This window comes from Bufo bufo, chromosome 9 (assembly GCF_905171765.1).
Source record: "Bufo bufo chromosome 9, aBufBuf1.1, whole genome shotgun sequence".
Taxonomy (NCBI): Eukaryota; Metazoa; Chordata; class Amphibia; order Anura; family Bufonidae; genus Bufo; species Bufo bufo.
In genome coordinates this window covers 581,484-603,645 of record NC_053397.1, presented here as the reverse complement: position 1 = coordinate 603,645, position 22,162 = coordinate 581,484, and the positions used below count along the sequence as shown (strand labels likewise).

General features: G+C 46.4%; 1 protein-coding gene across 1 annotated transcript in view; it reads right to left on the bottom strand.

The window, feature by feature from the left end:
- The window catches only part of IARS1 (isoleucyl-tRNA synthetase 1), a 141,617-nt gene that overhangs the window by 42,839 nt on the left and 76,616 nt on the right, over window positions 1–22,162 (bottom strand). Inside the window, exons 14-17 of the mRNA XM_040408466.1 lie at window positions 19,719–19,845; window positions 8,841–8,914; window positions 8,557–8,751; window positions 8,392–8,478 (exon numbers count right to left, since the gene is read on the bottom strand). Coding sequence (XP_040264400.1) covers window positions 8,392–8,478; window positions 8,557–8,751; window positions 8,841–8,914; window positions 19,719–19,845 — 483 coding nt within the window. The remainder of the gene's footprint in view (window positions 1–8,391; window positions 8,479–8,556; window positions 8,752–8,840; window positions 8,915–19,718; window positions 19,846–22,162) is intronic.

Below are 22,162 nucleotides of genomic sequence, written 5' to 3'. Positions count from 1 at the left end.
CATGAGGTGAGTGGGAACATTTCTCCAAGTGGTGAAGACGGCCGCACGAAGGCCATCTACTGTCTGGAACTGTTGTCCATTTTTGTAAACTTCCCTTGCCATCCATCCCCAAAGGTTCTCAATTGGATTTAGATCAGGGGGACACGCAGGATGGGCCAAAAGAGTGATGTTATTCTCCTGGAAGAAGTCCCTTGTCCTGCGGGCATTGTGTCCTGTAGCGTTGTCCTGTTACCACACAGACGAGGGCCCTCAGCCATGAGGAACGCTCTCTGTAACATCTGGACATAGCCAGCGGCCGTTTGACGCCCCTGCACCTCCTCAAGCTCCATTGTTCCACTGAAGGAAAAAGCCCCCCAGACCATTATGGCGCCCCCTCCACTGCGGCGCGTAGGAAACATCTCAGGTGGGATCTGCTTGTCATTCCAGTAACGTTGGAAACCATCAGGACCATCAAGGTTACATTTTTTCTCATCAGAGAATAAAACTTTCTTCCACCTTTGAATGTCCCATGTTTGGTGCTCTCTTGCAAAGTCCAAACGAGCAGTTCTGCGACGTTCAAGGAGACGAGGTCTTTGAAGACGTTTTTTGTTTTTGAAGCCCTTCAGTCTCAGATGCCGTCTGATGGTTATGGGGCTGCAGTCAGCACCAGTAAGGGCCTTGATTTGGGTCGAGGATCGTCCAGTGTCTTGACGGACAGCCAATTGGATCCTGCGGCTCAGTGCTGATGACATTTTTTGGGGTCTTCCACTTGACTTTTTTGTTCCATAACCCTCAGGATCATTTAAGAAATTCCAAATGACTGTCTTACTGCGTCCCACCTTAGCAGCGATGGCGCGCTGTGAGAGACCCCGCTTATGCAGTTCAACCACCCGACCACGTTCAAAAAGGGAGAGTTTTTTTTGCCTTTGCCATCACAACGTGTGACTACCTGACAGAGAATGACAATAAATCCACATCTTTGCACAGATTTGGCCATTTAAAGGCATGTGGTCCTAAAATTTGGATCAGCTGAAAAACTGCCTGCTTCAGTTTATTCGTTAACAGTCTCCGGACCACCTAAAGCAGGATTGCGTTCCGGAGGCGGTCGATTTGTTTCTCCAAGACGTGCCAGCGCACACAGGAGCGCGCGTTCACAGGATCGCAAGGCAAACTAGTGGATCTCCAGCCTGCCAGCGGCGATCGTTCGCTGGCAGGCTGTAGATGCGATTTTTTTAACCCCAAAAAGGTATATTAGACGCTGTTTTGTTAACAGCGTCTAATATACCTGCTCCTCTGGTGGTCCCTTTTGCTTAGATCGACCACCAGAGGACACAGGCAGCTCTGTAAGTAGCACCAAGCACCACACTACACTACACAACCCCCCCCCCCCGTCACTTATTAACCCCTTATTAACCCCTGATCACCCCATATAGACTCCCTGATCACCTCCCTTTCGATCACCCCCCTGTAAGGCTCCATTCAGACATCCGTATGTGTTTTGCGGATCCGCAAAACACGGACACCGCGGATCCGCAAAACACGGACACCGGCAATGTGCTTTCCGCATTTTGCCAGAACTATATAGAAAATGCCTTTTCTTGTCCGCAATTGCGGACAAGAATAGGACATGTTCTATAGGCTCTACAAAAAACGCAGTGTTCGCCCGATCAGGCCTGATCTTGTGCGCATACTTGCGTTCAGTCCGCCCCACCGCAGTGACAGAATTTTTTTTTTCTGATCACTGCAAAAACACCGTAAAATCGCTGCGGCGCTATAAAAAGATCACTTTTGAGGGGCATGGTGAGTTCATAGAAGATTTTTTTTTTTGGCACAAGTTAGCGGAAATTGATATATTTTTTTTTCTTACAAAGTCTCATATTCCACTAACTTGTGCCAAAAAAAAAAAATCTCACATGAACTCACCATACCCCTCACGGAATCCAAATGCGTAAAATTTTTTTAGACATTTATATTCCAGACTTCTTCTCACGCTTTAGGGCCCCTAAAATGCCAGGGCAGTATAAATACCCCACATGTGACCCCATTTTGGAAAGAAGACACCCCCAGGTATTTCGTGAGGGGCATGGCGAGTTCATGTAAAATTTTATTTTTTGTCACAAGTTAGTGGAATATGAGACTTTGTTAGAGAGAAAATAAACAAAAAAAAAAACAACATTTTCCGCTTACTTGTGCCATATTCTAGGAACTCGCCATGCCCCTCACAGAATACCTTGGGGTGTCTTCTTTCCAAAATGGGGTCACTTGTGGGGTATTTATACTGCCCTGGCATTTTAGGGGCCCTAAAGCGTGAGAAGTAATTTGGAATCCAAATGCGTATAAAATGCCCTGTGAAATCGTAAAGATTCTCATTGGAATTTGGGCCCCTTTGCACACCTAGGCTGCAAAAAAGTGTCACACATGTGGTATCGCCGTACTCAGGAGAAGTAGGGCAATGTGGTTTGGGGTGTATTTTTACATATAGCCATACTGTGTGTGAGAAATATCTCTGTAAATGACAACTGTATCTCTGTAAATGTCTTTTACAGAGATATTTATCTCACCCAGCATGGGTATATGTAAAAATACACCCGAAAACACATTGCCCTACTTCTCCTGAGTACGGCGATACCACATGTGACACTTTTTTGCAGCCTAGGTGCGCAAAGGGGCCCAAATTCTAAAGAGTATCTTTACGATTTCACAGGGCATTTTTTACGCATTTGGATTCCAAACTACTTCTCACGCTTTAGCTCCCCTAAAATGCCAGGGCAGTATAAATACCCCACAAGTGACCCCATTTTGGAAAGAAGACACCCCAAGGTATTCTGTGAGGGGCATGGCGAGATCAAGGAAAATTTTATTTTTTGTTTTTTATTTTTTGTAAGTTAGTGGAACCCTAACCCTAAATAAAATAAAATCATTTTCCGCTAACTTGTGACAAAAAATAAAAACTTCCATGAACTCACTATGCCCATCAGCGAATACCTTAGGGTGTCTACTTTCCGAAATGGGGTCATTTCTACTGTCTGGGCATTGTAGAACCTCAGGAAAAATGACAGGTGCTCAGAAAGTCAGAGCTGCTTCAAAACGCGGAAATTCACATTTTTGTACCATAGTTTGCAAACGCTATAACTTTTGCGCAAACCAATAAATATACACTTATTGTATTTTTTTTATCAAAGACATGTAGAACAATAAATTTTGAGAAAAATTTATATAGAAATGTAGTTTTGTTTGAAAAATTTTGCAACAGAAAGAGAAAAATGTCATTTTTTTGCAAAAATTTCGGTAAATTTCGATTAATAACAAAAAAAGTTAAAATGTCAGCAGCAATGAAATACCACCAAATGAAAGCTCTATTAGTGAGAAGAAAAGGAGGTAAAATTCATTTGGGTGGTAAGTTGTATGACCGAGCAATAAACAGTGAAAGTAGTGTAGGTCAGAAGTGTAAAAAGTGGCCTGGTCTTTCAGGGGGTTTACCGTATTTTTCGCCCCATAAGACGCACTTTTTCCTCCCCAAAAATGGGAGGAAAATGCCCATGCGTCTTATGGGGCGAATGCTGACAGTTTAACATCGCTTGATGCGATGTACGGAGCGGGAGCCGGGGGAGGGACTGGGAGAAGGAGCTGGGGGCAGGCAATAGCGGCGGGGCGGTGCGGTCACTGTACTATAGCCCCGCCCCACCGCTGCGGTATTCTAATATAAAATGTATTATTGAATTAAAAGTTATTAAACATGCCCCCCTCACTCCTAATAGTACCGTATGTCCTAATTGCTTCTGTATAATGCCGGCAGGCGGGCGGCAGCGTAACTCCCTGATGTCACGTGCCTGCGCCGCCTCCTTTATGAATGAAGCAGGCGGCGCAGGCAAGTGACTTCAGTGAGTGACACGCCGGCCGCCCGGCCCGCCTGCCGGCATTATACAGAAGCAATTAGGACATACGGTACTATAAGGAGTGAGGTGGGCATGTTTATTAACTTTTAATTCAATAATACATTTTATATTTGTATTCTGGGGGGGCGGCGGCGGTGGGGGCACATGGAATCTGTGGATGGCACAGTTAAGGGGTGGGGGTCTGTGGATGGCACTGTTATGGGCTGGGGGGGGGGGTCTGTGGATGGCACTGTTATGGGGTGGGGGGTCTGTGATCCACAGATCCCCCCATAAGTGTCCGTCATCCACAGATCCCCCCATAAGTGTCCGTCATCCACAGATGCCCCCATAAGTGTCCGTCATCCACAGATCCCCCCCATAACAGTGTCCGTCATCCACAGATCCCCCCATAACAGTGTCCGTCATCCACAGATCCCCCCATAACAGTGTCCGTCATCCACAGATCCTCCCATAACAGTGTCCGTCATCCACAGATCCCCCATAACAGTGTTCGTCATCCACAGATCCCCCCCATAACAGTGTCCGTCATCCAAAGACCACCATTAGTTACAAACCCACCAAAAGCACACCTTTTGGTTAAAAAAAAATTTTTTTCTTATTTTCCTCCCCAAAAACCTAGGTGCGTCTTATGGGCCGGTGCGTCTTATAGGGCGAAAAATATGGTAAGCTAGGGCGGCTGAGGTGGTTAAATTGAATGCTCAAAAAATGTTTTGTCTCCCTCCCATTTCTTCGTGTTGCATGGTGAAGCTCCACTTGGAACCTTGTTAAGATCCAGCCATGATACATAGGATTTTTTTGCCATTTTTCAAGTGGTCTTAAACTTTTGATCAGGACTGTAGAAGAGATATTCTTACATGGCAAATATTTCACTTGTAAGTGTAGCAGAGTAATAGATAAAAAACAGCCCGACAATCAGGCTCTGCGCGCCGCTCGTTCTGAGTAACTGAACCCTTAATATAATGAAAGTAAGGAGTCATTCATCCTGTCCCTCAGCTAAATTATTATTATTTATTATTAAAGCGCCATTCATTCCCTGGCGCTGTACATATGATAAGCGGCGCACACACATAATACAGACAATTGCACTAAGCAGGAACAAGACGAGTTACAGACTGGTACAGAAGGAGAGAGGGCCCTGCCCGCGAGGCTTACAATCTACATGGTATGGGAGAAGGACACAGTAGGTGCGGGTGAAGCAGGTCATGGCGGTATGGAGGCAGCAGGGTCACTGGTTGTAGGCTTGTCTGAAGAGGTGGGTGTTTAGGTTTCTTTTGACTGTCTCCACTGTAGGTGAGAGTCTGATATGTTGGGGTAGCGAGTTCTAGAGTGTGGGGAATGCACGGGAGAAATCCTGGAGGCGATTGTGGAAAGAGCTGATAAGAGGAGAGGAGAGAAGGAGGTCTTGTGAGGACCGGAGAGTGCGTGTGGGGGTGTATCGGGAAAGTAGCTCAGAGATGTAGGGAGGGGACAGGTTATGGACGGCCTTGTATGTATTTGTTAGTACTTTGAAGTGAATTCGCTGGGCAATGGGGAGACAGTGAAGGGATTGGCAGAGGGAAGAGGCAGAGGAATAACAGGGTGAGAGGTGGATTAGTCGGGCAGCAGAGTTGAGGATAGATTGGAGGGGTGCGACAGTGCTAGATGGGAGGCCACAGAGGAGGATGTTGCAGTAGTCTAGGCGGGAGATAAGGGCATGTACAAGCATTTTTGCAGATTCAAAGTTAAGGAAAGCGCGGATGCGGGAGATGTTTTTGAGTTGGAGGCGGCAGGTGGTGGAAAGTGCTTGGATGTGCGGTCGGAAGGAGAGGGCAGAATCCAAGGTCACTCCAAGGCAGCGGACTTGGTTGACCGGGGAGAGTGCGGAGCCATTGATCGTGATAGATAGGTCTGTTGGGGGGGGTTGAGCAAGATGGGGGAAAGAGGATGAATTCTGCTTTATCCATGATAAGTAACCTATGATGCTGTGCACTCCTGTGCGCACGATGTATGCCGCTCCAGGACATATGGCCCGCTCACGGACTGTATGTCTCGGAGGGCATATGGTCGTGTGCACGAGCCCTTACAGACCGAACTGAGGTGATGGAGTGGCCACCTGATCCAACCAGTCAATCCCCAAAAAATTGGATTATGAGGAAGAACTGTGGACCGTGGTCCCATCGTCCTGGACTGAAGACCTGATCAGAGGGCCACGAGGTGGTCGACTCAAACTCAGACGTCAGGCAGTTGTCAGAAACATTGGTTCAGCCGCTAAATGTCAGTTCATTCAAAGGGAAATCTCAAACTTTCTTTACGTGCTTCGCACAGCTGAATATTCCCTTTACTGTGAAGAATGAAATGTTATTAATCTGGAGAAGAATGTGTAGAAATCCCACAGCATTTCCCAAAAAGTTGGGATGATTTGGCGCTTTATTTGCTTTTTTAAACTCACGGCTATTTTTTATTTTTTTTAACATTGCTGAATTTGTTGTTTTCAGCCTAACAAACGATGAATGTTACAGGAACCCACATAAAGAGGTCCCCGATCCAGCAGAACACACATGTATAGACCCCCGCTGCACAGGCGCCCACATAAAGAGGTCCCCGATCCAGCAGAACACACATGTATAGACCCCCGCTGCACAGGCGCCCACATAAAGAGGTCCCCGATCCAGCAGAACACACATGTATAGACCCCGCTGCACAGGCGCCCACATAAAGAGGTCCCCGATCCAGCAGAACACACATGTATAGACCCCCGCTCCACAGAGACCCACATAAAGAGGTCCCCGATCCAGCAGAACACACATGTATAGACCCCCGCTGCACAGGCGCCCACATAAAGAGGTCCCCGATCCAGCAGAACACACATGTATAGACCCCCGCTGCACAGGCGCCCACATAAAGAGGTCCCCGATCCAGCAGAACACACATGTATAGACCCCCGCTGCACAGGCGCCCACATAAAGAGGTCCCCGATCCAGCAGAACACACATGTATAGACCCCGCTGCACAGGCGCCCACATAAAGAGGTCCCCGATCCAGCAGAACACACATGTATAGACCCCCGCTCCACAAAGACCCACATAAAGAGGTCCCCGATCCACCAGAACACACATCTATAGACCCCCGCTGCACAGGCGCCCACATAAAGAGGTCCCCGATCCAGCAGAACACACATGTATAGACCTCAGCTGCACAGGCGCCCACATAAAGAGGTCCCCGATCCACCAGAACACACATGTATAGACCCCCGCTGCACAGACGCCCACATAAAGAGGTCCCCGATCCAGCAGAACACACATGTATAGACCCCTGCTGCACAGGCGCCCACATAAAGAGGTCCCCGATCCAGCAGAACACACATGTATAGACCTCCGCTGCACAGACACCCACATAAAGAGGTCCCCGATGCACCAGAACACACATGTATAGACCCCTGCTGCACAGGTCCCCGATCCACCAGAACACACATGTATAGACCTCCACTGCACAGACACCCACATAAAGAGGTCCCCGATCCACCAGAACACACATGTATAGACCCCAGCTGCACAGGCGCCCACATAAAGAGGTCCCCGATCCAGCAGAACACACATGTATAGACCTCCACTGCACAGGCGCCCACATAAAGAGGTCCCCGATCCACCAGAACACACATGTATAGACCCCTGCTGCACAGGCGCCCACATAAAGAGGTCCCCGATCCAGCAGAACACACATGTGTAGACCCCCGCATATATTGACCCTGCTGCACAGGTGCTCATAGAAAGAAAGTCTCAGTGTACAAGCACCCACATATAAAGACCTCTTCTGCTATACGAGTACCCACACAGTGACTCATATAGATGCTACCCCTGCACAGAAATCCTCATATAAATATCCCCACTGTACAAGCACCCTCTAAAACTTCCAGCTGTACAGATACCCACGAATAGGCAACCATATATCATGGTCCCCAAGGAAAAGAAACCCATAAACAGACTACCACTGTACAAGCACCCACCTAGAGAGACACGTGAAAGACAGCCACCCCCATACAATGGCAGCAGCCCAGGCACCTGTGCGGACGCAGACCGCCGCAGCCCAGGCACCTGCGCCGACGCAGACCGCCGCAGCCCAGGCACCTGCGCCGACGCAGACCGCCGCAGCCCAGGCACCTGCGCGGACGCAGACCGCCGCAGCCCAGGCACCTGCGCGGACGCAGACCGCTGCAGCCCAGGTAACTGCACCTACAGACCGACGCAGCCCAAGCACCTGCACGGACACAGACCGCCACAGCCCAAGCACCTGCACGGACACAGACCGCCGCAGCCCAAGCACCTGCACGGACACAGACCGCCGCAGCCCAAGCACCTGCACGGACACAGACCCCCACAGCCCAAGCACCTGCACACACAGACCCCCGCAGCAAAAGCACCTGCACACACAGACCCCCGCACAGTGCCCTTATATTCAGCATGGATTATAATTTTATAGAAAAGACCCAGAATAAGAACTCCAGGGGAAGAGACACCAATAATATCAGGAGGGTAAATACCTGGCCAGGACCAGACCATTGACTATGACATTCTTGAATGGTGGTTGACCGAAGAGTGCAGTAGAGAGGACCAGGAGGGTGTAGAACCTAAAGGGCAACACAGCAGACAGAACGGTTATGGCACCATTGCACTCCACACTGAAGGTCTTCCTGTCTCTTACTTACCATCCTCTAGTCTGGTCAATGCCTTCAGCAATGAAATCAGCCGGGAAGGAGTCCTCAAACTCTCTTCTGTTCTGGAAGGGGTAGTGCACCTGAGCATAGGGCATGCTGCCGCTCTCAAACCAGCAGTCAAACACTTCAGTGACGCGGCGCAGGACGCCCTTCCCACAGCGAGATGGGATAGTCAGGTGATCCAGACTGAGGAGACAGAAGCCCCAATATGTAGAGCCCACCTCGCCAGAAATCAGTGCAGATCATCCGCAGGCGTCTTATCTGCCAGCACTTACCTTTCACGGTGCAGATCTGTGACTTTATAACTGGTCAGCTCCTCCAGCTCCGCCAGGGACCCCACACACACAACCTGCGATGAGACAAGATGGCGTATTTCTAATCCGAGCACCACGTCTAGTTCCTTTACAGCCTGACCAATCTGCATTGCAGGATGTGTGTACATAATGTATATGTGGCTATATAGTAGGGAAAATCTCATTTATATCTATGGGGTATATTCTTTGTAGACAGTAGTACATCACGAAGGAGTGAATATACTGTATGTGCCTGTGTGTACAAATATAAGCACATACACAGTCATGAGAAACACAGGCCACCCGCTGTTCATCCTCTGGTGTTACATATCAGGACACAATAAAACCATTCGTCACTACAAAGAGAGGTGAATCCAGAACTTGTAGCAGCACCTTCAGCAGAAATCACTTCAAGCCCTGGTTTCTGGATGACTATCAGTCTCTTGTTCTGGAGGAGTTTAGGCAGCTCTTTAGGTCACTGAGGTTTGTGGGTGCTCGTTTTGCTCTATTATGGTCCCGTCAAAGCATTTGTATGGGGTTGAGGTCTTGACTTGGGACCATTGCAGCATCTTCATTCTGTTCTAGAGGACGTTCTTCACGTCACTGAGGTTTGTGGGTGTCCAGTTTGCTCTATTAGGGCCCCGTCACAGCATTGCTATGGGGTTGAGGTCTGGACATTGCAGCACCTTGATTCTCTTCTTTACAATGTTCTCCAGGTCACTGAGGTTTGTAGGTGTCCATTCTGCTCTCATGGGCCCGTCCTAACCTTTCTATGGGGTTGAGGTCTGGACATTGCAGCACCTTGATTCTCTTCTTTACAATGTTCTCCAGGTCACTGAGGTTTGTGGGTGTCCATTCTGCTCTCATGGGCCCGTCCTAACCTTTCTATGGGGTTGAGGTCTGGACATTGCAGCACCTTGATTCTCTTCTTTACAATGTTCTCCAGGTCACTGAGGTTTGTGGGTGTCCATTCTGCTCTCATGGGCCCGTCCTAACCTTTCTATGGGGTTGAGGTCTGGACATTGCAGCACCTTGATTCTCTTCTTTACAATGTTCTCCAGGTCACTGAGGTTTGTGGGTGTCCATTCTGCTCTCATGGGCCCGTCCTAACCTTTCTATGGGGTTGAGGTCTGGACATTGCAGCACCTTGATTCTCTTCTTTACAATGTTCTCCAGGTCACTGAGGTTTGTGGGTGTCCATTCTGCTCTCATGGGCCCGTCCTAACCTTTCTATGGGGTTGAGGTCTGGACATTGCAGCACCTTGATTCTCTTCTTTACAATGTTCTCCAGGTCACTGAGGTTTGTGGGTGTCCAGTTTGCTCTATTAGGGCCCCGTCACAGCATTGCTATGGGGTTGAGGTCTGGACATTGCAGCACCTTGATTCTCTTCTTTACAATGTTCTCCAGGTCACTGAGGTTTGTGGGTGTCCATTCTGCTCTCATGGGCCCGTCCTAACCTTTCTATGGGGTTGAGGTCTGGACATTGCAGCACCTTGATTCTCTTCTTTATAATGTTCTCCAGGTCACTGAGGTTTGTGGGTGTCCATTCTGCTCTCATGGGCCCGTCCTAACCTTTCTATGGGGTTGAGGTCTGGACATTGCAGCACCTTGATTCTCTTCTTTACAATGTTCTCCAGGTCACTGAGGTTTGTGGGTGTCCATTCTGCTCTCATGGGCCCGTCCTAACCTTTCTATGGGGTTGAGGTCTGGACATTGCAGCACCTTGATTCTCTTCTTTACAATGTTCTCCAGGTCACTGAGGTTTGTGGGTGTCCATTCTGCTCTCATGGGCCCGTCCTAACCTTTCTATGGGGTTGAGGTCTGGACATTGCAGCACCTTGATTCTCTTCTTTATAATGTTCTCCAGGTCACTGAGGTTTGTGGGTGTCCATTCTGCTCTCATGGGCCCGTCCTAACCTTTCTATGGGGTTGAGGTCTGGACATTGCAGCACCTTGATTCTCTTCTTTACAATGTTCTCCAGGTCACTGAGGTTTGTGGGTGTCCATTCTGCTCTCATGGGCCCGTCCTAACCTTTCTATGGGGTTGAGGTCTGGACATTGCAGCACCTTGATTCTCTTCTTTACAATGTTCTCCAGGTCACTGAGGTTTGTGGGTGTCCATTCTGCTCTCATGGGCCCGTCCTAACCTTTCTATGGGGTTGAGGTCTGGACATTGCAGCACCTTGATTCTCTTCTTTATAATGTTCTCCAGGTCACTGAGGTTTGTGGGTGTCCATTCTGCTCTCATGGGCCCGTCCTAACCTTTCTATGGGGTTGAGGTCTGGACATTGCAGCACCTTGATTCTCTTCTTTACAATGTTCTCCAGGTCACTGAGGTTTGTGGGTGTCCATTCTGCTCTCATGGGCCCGTCCTAACCTTTCTATGGGGTTGAGGTCTGGACATTGCAGCACCTTGATTCTCTTCTTTACAATGTTCTCCAGGTCACTGAGGTTTGTGGGTGTCCATTCTGCTCTCATGGGCCCGTCCTAACCTTTCTATGGGGTTGAGGTCTGGACATTGCAGCACCTTGATTCTCTTCTTTAGGCCTCATGCACATGGCAGGTGCTCGGCCGTGCCCGTATTGTGGCCCCCAATATACGGGCACCGGCTGTGTGCACCCTGCATCACAGATGCGGAGCCATTCACTTGAATGGGTCCTCAATCTGAATGGTCCAGTGTGGAACGGAGGCACAGAACCACCATTCAAGTTGAATGGGTCTGGATCAGTCTGCAGGATCCACACAGATGTTGCCCGTGGATTTGTGGTCCAAAATGCACAGAACAGCCGATCAACGGCCATGTGCATGATGCCTTAGGACGTTCTTCACGTCACTGAGGTTTGTGGGTGTCCAGTTTGCTCTATTATGGCCCCGTCACAGCATTTCTATGGGGTTGAGGTCTGGACTTTAGAACATTGCAGCACCTTGAATCACTTCTTCAGGACGTTCTTCAGGTCACTGAGGCTTGTGGGTGCCTAGTTTGCTCTATTATGGCCCAGTAACAGCATTTCTATGGGGTTGAGGTCATCCCCAATGCAGAACGGGAGGTATGAGGGGTTTTCACTAGAAATGACACTGTGCGTTATGGCCAAAACATCTACATTTCGGTCCAATCTGTCCAAAGAATATTGTTCCAGAAGTCAGACTTTGCCTACTAAAGTTGTTTTGCCATGTTTTCTTTTTTTTTTTCCTGACAACCCTTCAACACAAGCCATAATTACGTTTTCTCTTAATTGTAATGCCCTTAAGCATGAAACCTGTAGACTGAGGCCTGTAGAGACTTAGATATTAAGGGTTTCTCTGAGCTTTCCATGGTCTGACCTTAGGGTGGATTTGCTGGGAAGTCCACTCCTGGGAAGGTTGTCACCCGTCTTGAATGTGTTCCACTTCTGAATAATTGTTCTCATTGTAGAATGGCATCCTAAGACTGAACATGGCACTAACCCTTCCTGGATTAATAGCAGCTACAACTGCTTCACTAAAATGTAATGTTGATAAGTGCAAGATAATGCACCTGGGGCGTAAAAAGCCAAGAGCAGAATATACAATCAGTGATACAGTCCTAACCTCAGTATCTGAGGAAAGGGATTTAGGGGTCATTATTTCAGAAGACTTAAAGGTAGGCAGACAATGTCATAGAGCAGAAGGAGATGCTAGCAGAATGCTGGGGTGTATAGGGAGAGGCATTACCAGTAGACAGAGGGGGGGGCGCTCATGGCGCTCTACAGAGCACTAGTGAGACCTCATCTGGAGTATTGTGCTCAGTACTGGAGACCATATCTCCAGAAGGATACTGATACTTTGGAGAGAGTTCAGAGAAGAGCCACTAAACTGGTCCATGGATTGCAGGATAAAACTTACCAGGAAAGATTAAAGGACCTTAACATGTAGAGCTTGGAAGAAAGAAGAGACAGAGGGGAGATGAGAGAAACTGCTAAATACATAAAGGGAATCAACAAGGGAAAAGAGGAGAGAATATTTACAAGAAGAAAAACTGCTACAAGAGGACATAGTGTTAAATTAGAGGGGCAAAGGGTTAAAAGTAATATAAGGAAGTATTACTTTACTGAGAGAGTAGTGGATGCATGGAATAGCCTTCCTGCAGAAGTGGTAGCTGCAAATACAGTGGAGGAGGTTAAGCATGCATGGGATAGGCATAAGGCCATCCTTCATATAAGATAGGGCCGGGGGCTATCCATAGTATTCAGTATATTGGGCAGACTAGATGGGCCACATGGTCTTATCTGCGGGCACATTCTAGGTTTCTAGGATCATGGCTGATTTCTTTCCTCCTGTGCCTGAACGCTCCAGACTAGCAAACTGCAAAATCATCTGCTTTCATAATGGTGGTCAGACTTGCTGGTTGCTACCTATGGACGCAGTGAGGGTGGACTTCATTTCTCACACACAACTTCTGCATTTTGGCCTAGTTTTGGTACCTAAATAATGACCCGCTGAAATCTGTTCTGTGTTCTTCTTCACCTGAGCTCGGATTTGCACTAAGTTAAGATGATATTTTTATTACGTCCTGAAACATTAAACCAGAGGATTCAAAGACAGAGGACTACAGTTTCTCATGATTATATTCGTATACGTGTATTAAAGTTATTAAATTCCGAAAAAAAGACGACTGAGAGGAGATCGAATAACCACACATAAATATAACAGGGATCACTCCCATCATCTATTTATACTTGGACAGATGGGCTGAGGGGGCATCATGTCATGCATTCTCATAAGTGTCCAGTCTTATCTGAAGATATCATAGTTTACATGTCAGACTGAACCAGAGTCTAATATCTTTCTATAGGCCGAGATGAGGTGAAGCGGAGTTCAGTTTGGGTAACATGTTTGTAACGGACATAGAATGTATTGTGAGCAGATGTGGTCTATCTGTTAATACTATAATGGGTCCTACAGACATGTATCTGTGAGAGAGAACCATTAAATAGCAATGTATTATTTTACTTCCTTACAAGGTCATTTAGGAAGCAATTACCTTGGGGGAAACATTTGGTGTGTGAAGGTCCCATTCATGTCTGCATGATTATGTTCTATATATTTCTGTGAGGTATATTTAGATTTGCAACATATCTTAAACAATGATTTATATAATATGTCATCTATGTGTAACAGTGGGCCGATATATACCGTATTTTTCGCTTTATAAGACGCACCTGATTATAAGACGCACCTAGGTTTTTGAGGAGGAAAAAAAAAAATAATTTTAACCAAAAGGTGTGCTTTTGGTGGATTTTGAACTAATGGTCTGGGGATGACACTGTTATGGGGCTCTGTGGATGACGCACTGTTATGGGAGATCTGTGGATGACGCACTGTTATGGGAGATCTGTGGATGACGCACTGTTATGGGGGGGGGGGGGAAATCTGTGGATGACGCACTGTTATGGGAGATCTGTGGATGACGCACTGTTATGGGGGGGGGGGGGGAAATCTGTGGATGACGCACTGTTATGGGAGATCTGTGGATGACGCACTGTTATGGGAGATCTGTGGATGACGCACTGTTATGGGGGGGGGGGGAAATCTGTGGATGACGCACTGTTATGGGAGATCTGTGGATGACGCACTGTTATGGGGGGGGGGGGAAATCTGTGGATGACGCACTGTTATGGGGCGGGGAAATCTATGGATGATGCACTGTTATGGGGGATGAGTGCTGTGACACATAGGGCCATGAGGGGGGCCAGGATAAGATGCTATATGTGTGGATGACACACATATACCATCTTATGCTGGTCCCCCTCATGGCCCTATGTTTCACAGCATTACAGTACTTTATTCTTTGTATGTAAAATCTTTAATCCTGAATCCATCGCTCTCCTTTTGATAAACTAGCTGACACTGATATATCGCCGGCCGCTATGCTGCACAGCGTGGCCGGCGATACGGTACATCAGTTACAGTGCGGGGAGGGAGGAGGGGCCGGAGGCAACTCACAGCGGGGCCCGGTGCAGTCACTGTATTACACCGGGCCCCGCGCACAGAAGTCTCTTTGTATGTAAAATATTTCATTATTCCTGAATCCATCGCTCTCCTATTAATAAACTAGCCTAATCGCCTGCATCAGTACTCACTATGAATGTAGCGTGCGGTCCCTCCAACGCATGACTTCATCCTGCTCCTGCTTCATGAAGGAAGTGGGAGGAGTGTGAATGAGTGAGCATCGCGAGGTTACGCTGCCGCCCGGCCTGCCGCTTTCATAGTGAGTTGTACTACTACAGAGGATTGCCCTAGTTTAAAGCAGAGATACTGCTTGAAGATTATAGACTTTACATGTGATAATTACCGTGAGCGGGGTCCGATGTATTACAGTACAGTGACTGCATCGGGCCCCGCCGCGAGTGTTGCCAGCCTCCGTCCCCTCCTCCCACCCCTCTGATACATCGCGGCATGCGATGTATCAGCGTCACCAAAGTAAACATGGCAGTGTTCGCTTTATAAGACGCACTGCCATTTCCCCCCCAGTTTTGGGGGGGGGGGGGGAAGTGTGTCATATAAAGCGAAAAATACGGTGTATATATATATATATATATATAAAATATGTCTCATACCATGTATCATTTAGAATATATATTTAATGCCGTGTGTATCTCATTAACTGAAAAAAGACTTTTTGAGGTTTAGAAAGTATTGAAGTTGTCTTCCTACTAATTGGATTTCATGAGGAGAGCTGAATATTATTAGCCAGCCATGTGGGCAAGTTAATGAACCTGGATGTCAAGTAAAAGGCCCACTGTCCATTGTCCTTAAAGGACAGTAGAGGATAGTGACTCCAACATGTCTAGATTATGGATAAGTAAAAGGTCAGGAAGAAACCCTTAATACTGATGCATATTGGAGAGGTTAAAAAGGTCATGTGAATATATTATTAGGTATTTAGAATTAATATTGAAATTGTTATGTGGTACAACAGTGCCATCTAGAGGTGGATGGATAATAGCATGTCATTTTCACCAGTATTTCGGAGGTTAAAATGACATCATTATCATCTGCATACGAATACACGCATCTTGTCTGATTGGAGATCCCTAATCTAGAAGGGGGTGAGTTCTTAGATAACGTGGGGTATAAAGTATGTATGTAAAAGGTTAGACGGGATCTACACTCTTCAACTGAAACAACTGCAACTAACAACTTACTTCAACAACAAAAAAGAAACTTGGATTAATTTTTGTTCACTGGAAGAGTTTTAAGAACTGATCACACCCAAAATCCTGTTCATCCTTGACCCGGTAACGTATATTTGTATTTACAGATTGTGGTATTAATAAGATATTCCTCTCGGCATATAGTCAAGAGTCCCCATACTGAGGGAACATATAGTGTTAAACACCTCCCTAATGCTAGTTGTCCTCTTACAAAGATGCATATTGCTAATGGGAGATTGGACATTATCCGAGTAGAGGAAAAACTGTGGGAAATTATATTTCCATAGTCTGATTGCCGAGTGGGATATAATATCATATTAATATCATATATATATATTTGATTGGTCATAAGGAGACAGTGGATCAGTTATGCTTCCAGTATTAATCCGTGTTTATCCTTATTATATTCAATTGTGTATGATATATATTTTATTGGTCTTCGGATAATTTTATGCTGGTGAGAAAGCAATAGTGGGTTTGTTGGTACTGCGTCAATTTGTCTATCCATTTATCTTATGTCTGTTTTGTATTGGATTTTTACTCATTTATAAATAAATTTTATATTTTTGCATAATTGATTGCCCCTTTGTTTTCATTAATTGCTTAAATTGAATTTAGAGTCTCAAGATAAAAGAAAAGGTGTTTTTATGTCCGCCTAGTGGATTTCCTGACTGATTTCCATATTTTATTGACATTTTATCTCTTATATAAATATTTATATAAAAGATATACTTCGACAATCATCAACGTCTAGAATAAAAATTCTCCAGCAACATAGAAGAGGACTCTTTACTGTAAGAGCAGTGAGCCTATGGACTCTTTACTGTAAGAGCAGTGAGCCTATGGACTCTTTACTGTAAGAGCAGTGAGACTATGGACTCTATACTGTAAGAGCAGTGAGACTATGGACTCTTTACTGTAAGAGCAGTGAGACTATGGACTCTTTACTGTAAGAGCAGTGAGACTATAGACTCTATACGGTAAGAGCAGTGAGACTATGGACTCTATACGGTAAGAGCAGTAAGACTATGGACTCTTTACTGTAAGAGCAGTGAGACTATGGACTCTCTACTGTAAGAGCAGTGAGACTATGGACTCTCTACTGTAAGAGCAGTGAGACTATGGACTCTCTACTGTAAGAGCAGTGAGACTATGGACTCTATACTGTAAGAGCAGTGAGACTATGGACTCTATACTGTAAGAGCAGTGAGACTATGGACTCTTTACTGTAAGAGCAGTGAGACTATGGACTCTTTACTGTAAGAGCAGTGAGACTATGGACTCTTTACTGTAAGAGCAGTGAGACTATGGACTCTTTACTGTAAGAGCAGTGAGACTATGGACTCTATACTGTAAGAGCAGTGAGACTATGGACTCTATACTGTAAGAGCAGTAAGACTATGGACTCTTTACTGTAAGAGCAGTGAGACTATGGACTCTTTACTGTAAGAGCAGTGAGACTATGGACTCTTTACTGTAAGAGCAGTGAGACTATGGACTCTTTACTGTAAGAGCAGTGAGACTATGGACTCTTTACTGTAAGAGCAGTGAGACTATGGACTCTTTACTGTAAGAGCAGTGAGACTATGGACTCTTTACTGTAAGAGCAGTGAGACTATGGACTCTTTACTGTAAGAGCAGTGAGACTATGGACTCTTTACTGTAAGAGCAGTGAGACTATGGACTCTTTACTGTAAGAGCAGTGAGACTGTGGACTCTTTACTGTAAGAGCAGTGAGACTATGGACTCTTTACTGTAAGAGCAGTGAGACTATGGACTCTATACTGTAAGAGCAGTGAGACTATGGACTCTATACTGTAAGAGCAGTGAGACTATGGACTCTGTACTGTAAGAGCAGTGAGACTATGGACTCTTTACTGTAAGAGCAGTGAGACTATGGACTCTTTACTGTAAGAGCAGTCAGACTATGGACTCTTTACTGTAAGAGCAGTGAGACTATGGACTCTTTACTGTAAGAGCAGTGAGACTATGGACTCTATACTGTAAGAGCAGTGAGACTATGGGCTCTTTACTGTAAGAGAAGTGAGACTATGGACTCTTTACTGTAAGAGCAGTGAGACTATGGACTCTTTACTGTAAGAGCAGTGAGACTATGGACTCTATACTATAAGAGCAGTGAGACTATGGACTCTTTACTGTAAGAGCAGTGAGACTATGGACTCTTTACTGTAAGAGCAGTGAGACTATGGACTCTTTACTGTAAGAGCAGTGAAACTATGGAAATGGTAGACTGTACAGCCGGGGCTGGATGTTATACACCTGTAGTACCGACGCTCAATGACACACCTGAAGTCAATAATGAAGACATGGGGCCCGATACTTTTCTCCATATAGTGAACATCATATACCAGTTTGTACACAGTGGTATATTATGTACAATATGCGTCTAGATACAGGATGGGATTTGAGAGAGAGGGGGAAAAAAAACCCTGAAAGAACAAAATGGACACACTTTCTATTTTGTATCCCTATTAGTAAGACAAATCCAGGAGTGGACCCCAAGCAAATAAAGATATACAGGGTGGGCCATTTATATGGATACACCTTAATAAAATGGGAATGGTTGGTGATATTAACTTCCTGTTTGTGGCACATTAGTATATGTGAGGGGGGAAACTTTTCAAGATGGGTGGTGACCATGGCGGCCATTTTGAAGTCGGCCATTTTGAATCCCCTTATAAAATGTGTTCAATGTGCTGCCCATTGTGTTGGATTGTCAATGCAACCCTCTTCTCCCACTCTTCACACACTGATAGCAACACCGCAGGAGAAATGCTAGCACAGGCTTCCAGTATCCGTAGTTTCAGGTGCTGCACATCTCGTATCTTCACAGCATAGACAATTGCCTTCAGATGACCCCTAAGATAAAAGTCTAAGGGGGTCAGATCGGGAGACCTTGGGGGCCATTCAACTGGCCCACGACGACCAATACACTTTCCAGGAAACTGTTCATCAAGGAATGCTCGGACCTGACCGCCATAATGTGGTGGTGCACCATCTTGCTGGAAAAATTCAGGGAACGTGCCAGCTTCAGTGCATAAAGAGGGAAACACATCATCATGTAGCAATTTCGCATATCCAGTGGCCTTGAGGTTTCCATTGATGAAGAATGGCCCCACTATCTTTGTACCCCATATACCACACCATACCATCAAACAGTCTTGGAGGGATCTATCCAATGTGGGTTAGTGTCAGACCAATAGCGGTGGTTTTGTTTGTTAACTTCACCATTCACATAAAAGTTTGCCTCCTCATGTGTCAGAGAAATTTAAATTTCGAAAAATACTAATTTCTTCTAGTTTTCCGTACATTTTGGATAAAAAATAAATAAAAAAAAGTTAAGCATATCGACAAGTTTACCATTAACAGGAGGTACGACAGGTCACGAGAAAACAAATGTTAGAATCGGTCGGATGAGTAAACGCATTCCACAGTTATTAGCACAAAGTGACAGGTCAGCGGTTGTCAGTAAGGTGCAAATAGCCTGTCAGGAAAGTGTTAAAAATAAAGGCTAAATATTGTGTGAATGAGGCCTGGGGGCACCTAGCTGGGCTGTAGTTTCGGCTTATGAGACTCGGGGGTACGCTTCCCTCAGGGTACCAGACATGCTCCAGACAGAATGACGGGCTATCCTTACCCACAGGTCATGTATTATACATTACAAACCTCCTCAAAGTCCTCGCTGACCCACAGCGGAATCGGAGTGCCCCAGTAGCGGTTTCTGGATATGGCCCAATCACGAGCTTCTTTCAGCCAATTTCCAAAACGCTTCTCTCTTACAAACTCTGGAACCCTAAAAAAGATGGAAGATGAAAAATCACTGCAACAAGATCTAACACTATATTACAAGTTGTGACCCCACTGAGCGGTGAGAACCAACTCCAGCCCTGGAGAAATGGGGCATAAAGAAGTCAACAAGGAGAACAGGGACTTCTCTATACTTCCCGTCACTACCCCCACTGATCGACACTACAGTCACCCCCCCCCCCCTGAAATGGCTGATAACAGGGGGCAATAGACTGTATTCTCCTGTCCTACAGTCATCCTCTCCCCTGAAATGGCTGATAACAGGGGGCAATAGACTGTATTCTCCTGTCCTACAGTCATCCTGTTCCCTGAAATGGCTGATAACAGGGAGCAATAGACTGTATTCTCCTGTCCTACAGTCATCCTCTCCCCTGAAATGGCTGATAACAGGGGGCAATAGACTGTATTCTCCTGTCCTACAGTCATCCTCCCCCCTGAAATGGCTGATAACAGGGGCAATAGACTGTATTCTCCTGTCCTACAGTCATCCTCTCCCCTGAAATGTCTGATAACAGGGAGCAATAGACTGTATTCTCCTGTCCTACAGTCATCCTCTCCCCTGAAATGGCTGATAACAGGGAGCAATAGACTGTATTCTCCTGTCCTACAGTCATCCTCTCCCCTGAAATGGCTGATAACAGGGGCAATAGACTGTATTCTCCTGTCCTACAGTCATCCTCTCCCCTGAAATGGCTGATAACAGGGGGCAATAGATTGTATTCTCCTGTCCTACAGTCATCCTCCCCCCTGAAATGGCTGATAACAGGGGGCAATAGAATGTATTCTCCTGTCCTACAGTCATCCTCTCCCCTGAAATGGCTGATAACAGGGGGCAATAGACAGTATTCTCCTGTTCTACAGTCATCCTCTCCTCTGAAATGGCTGATAACAGGAGGCAATAGACTGTATTCTCCTGTCCTACAGTCATCCTCTCCCCTGAAATGGCTGATAACAGGGAGCAATAGATTGTATTCTCCTGTCCTACAGTCATCCTCTCCCCTGAAATGGCTGATAACAGGGAGCAATAGACTGTATTCTCCTGTCCTACAGTCATCCTCTCCCCTGAAATGGCTGATAACAGGGGGCAATAGACTGTATTCTCCTGTCCTACAGTCATCCTCTCCCCTGAAATGGCTGATAACAGGGGGCAATAGACTGTATTCTCCTGTTCTACAGTCATCCTCTCCCCTGAAATGGCTGATAACAGGGGGCAATAGACTGTATTCTCCTGTCCTACAGTCATCCTCTCCCCTGAAATGGCTGATAACAGGGGGCAATAGACTGTATTCTACTGTCCTACAGTCATCCTCTCCTCTGAAATGGCTGATAACAGGGAGCAATAGACTGTATTCTCATGTCCTACAGTCATCCTCTCCCCTGAAATGGCTGATAACAGGGAGCAATAGACTGTATTCTCCTGTCCTACAGTCATCCTCTCCCCTGAAATGGCTGATAACAGGGGCAATAGACTGTATTCTCCTGTCCTACAGTCATCCTCTCCCCCTGAAATGTCTGATAACAGGGGGCAATAGACTGTATTCTCCTGTCCTACAGTCATCCTCTCCCCTGAAATGGCTGATAACAGGGAGCAATAGACTGTATTCTCCTGTCCTACAGTCATCCTCTCCCCTGAAATGGCTGATAACAGGGGGCAATAGACTGTATTCTCCTGTCCTACAGTCATCCTCTCCCCTGAAATGGCTGATAACAGGCGGCAATAGACTGTATTCTCCTGTCCTACAGTCATCCTCTCCCCTGAAATGGCTGATAACAGGGAGCAATAGACTGTATTCTCCTGTCCTACAGTCATCCTCTCCCCTGAAATGTCTGATAACAGGGAGCAATAGACTGTATTCTCCTGTCCTACAGTCATCCTCTCCCCTGAAATGGCTGATAACAGGGGGCAATAGACTGTATTCTCCTGTCCTACAGTCATCCTCCCCCCTGAAATGGCTGATAACAGGGGGCAATAGACAGTATTCTCCGGTCCTACAGTCATCCTCTCCCCTGAAATGGCTGATAACAGGGAGCAATAGACTGTATTCTCCTGTCCTACAGTCATCCTCTCCCCTGAAATGGTTGATAACAGGGGGCAATAGACTGTATTCTCCTGTCCTACAGTCATCCTCTCCCTGAAATGGCTGATAACAGGGGCAATAGACTGTATTCTCCTGTCCTACAGTCATCCTCTCCCTGAAATGGCTGATAACAGGGGGCAATAGACAGTATTCTCCGGTCCTACAGTCATCCTCTCCCCTGAAATGGCTGATAACAGGGACAATAGACTGTATTCTCCTGTCCTA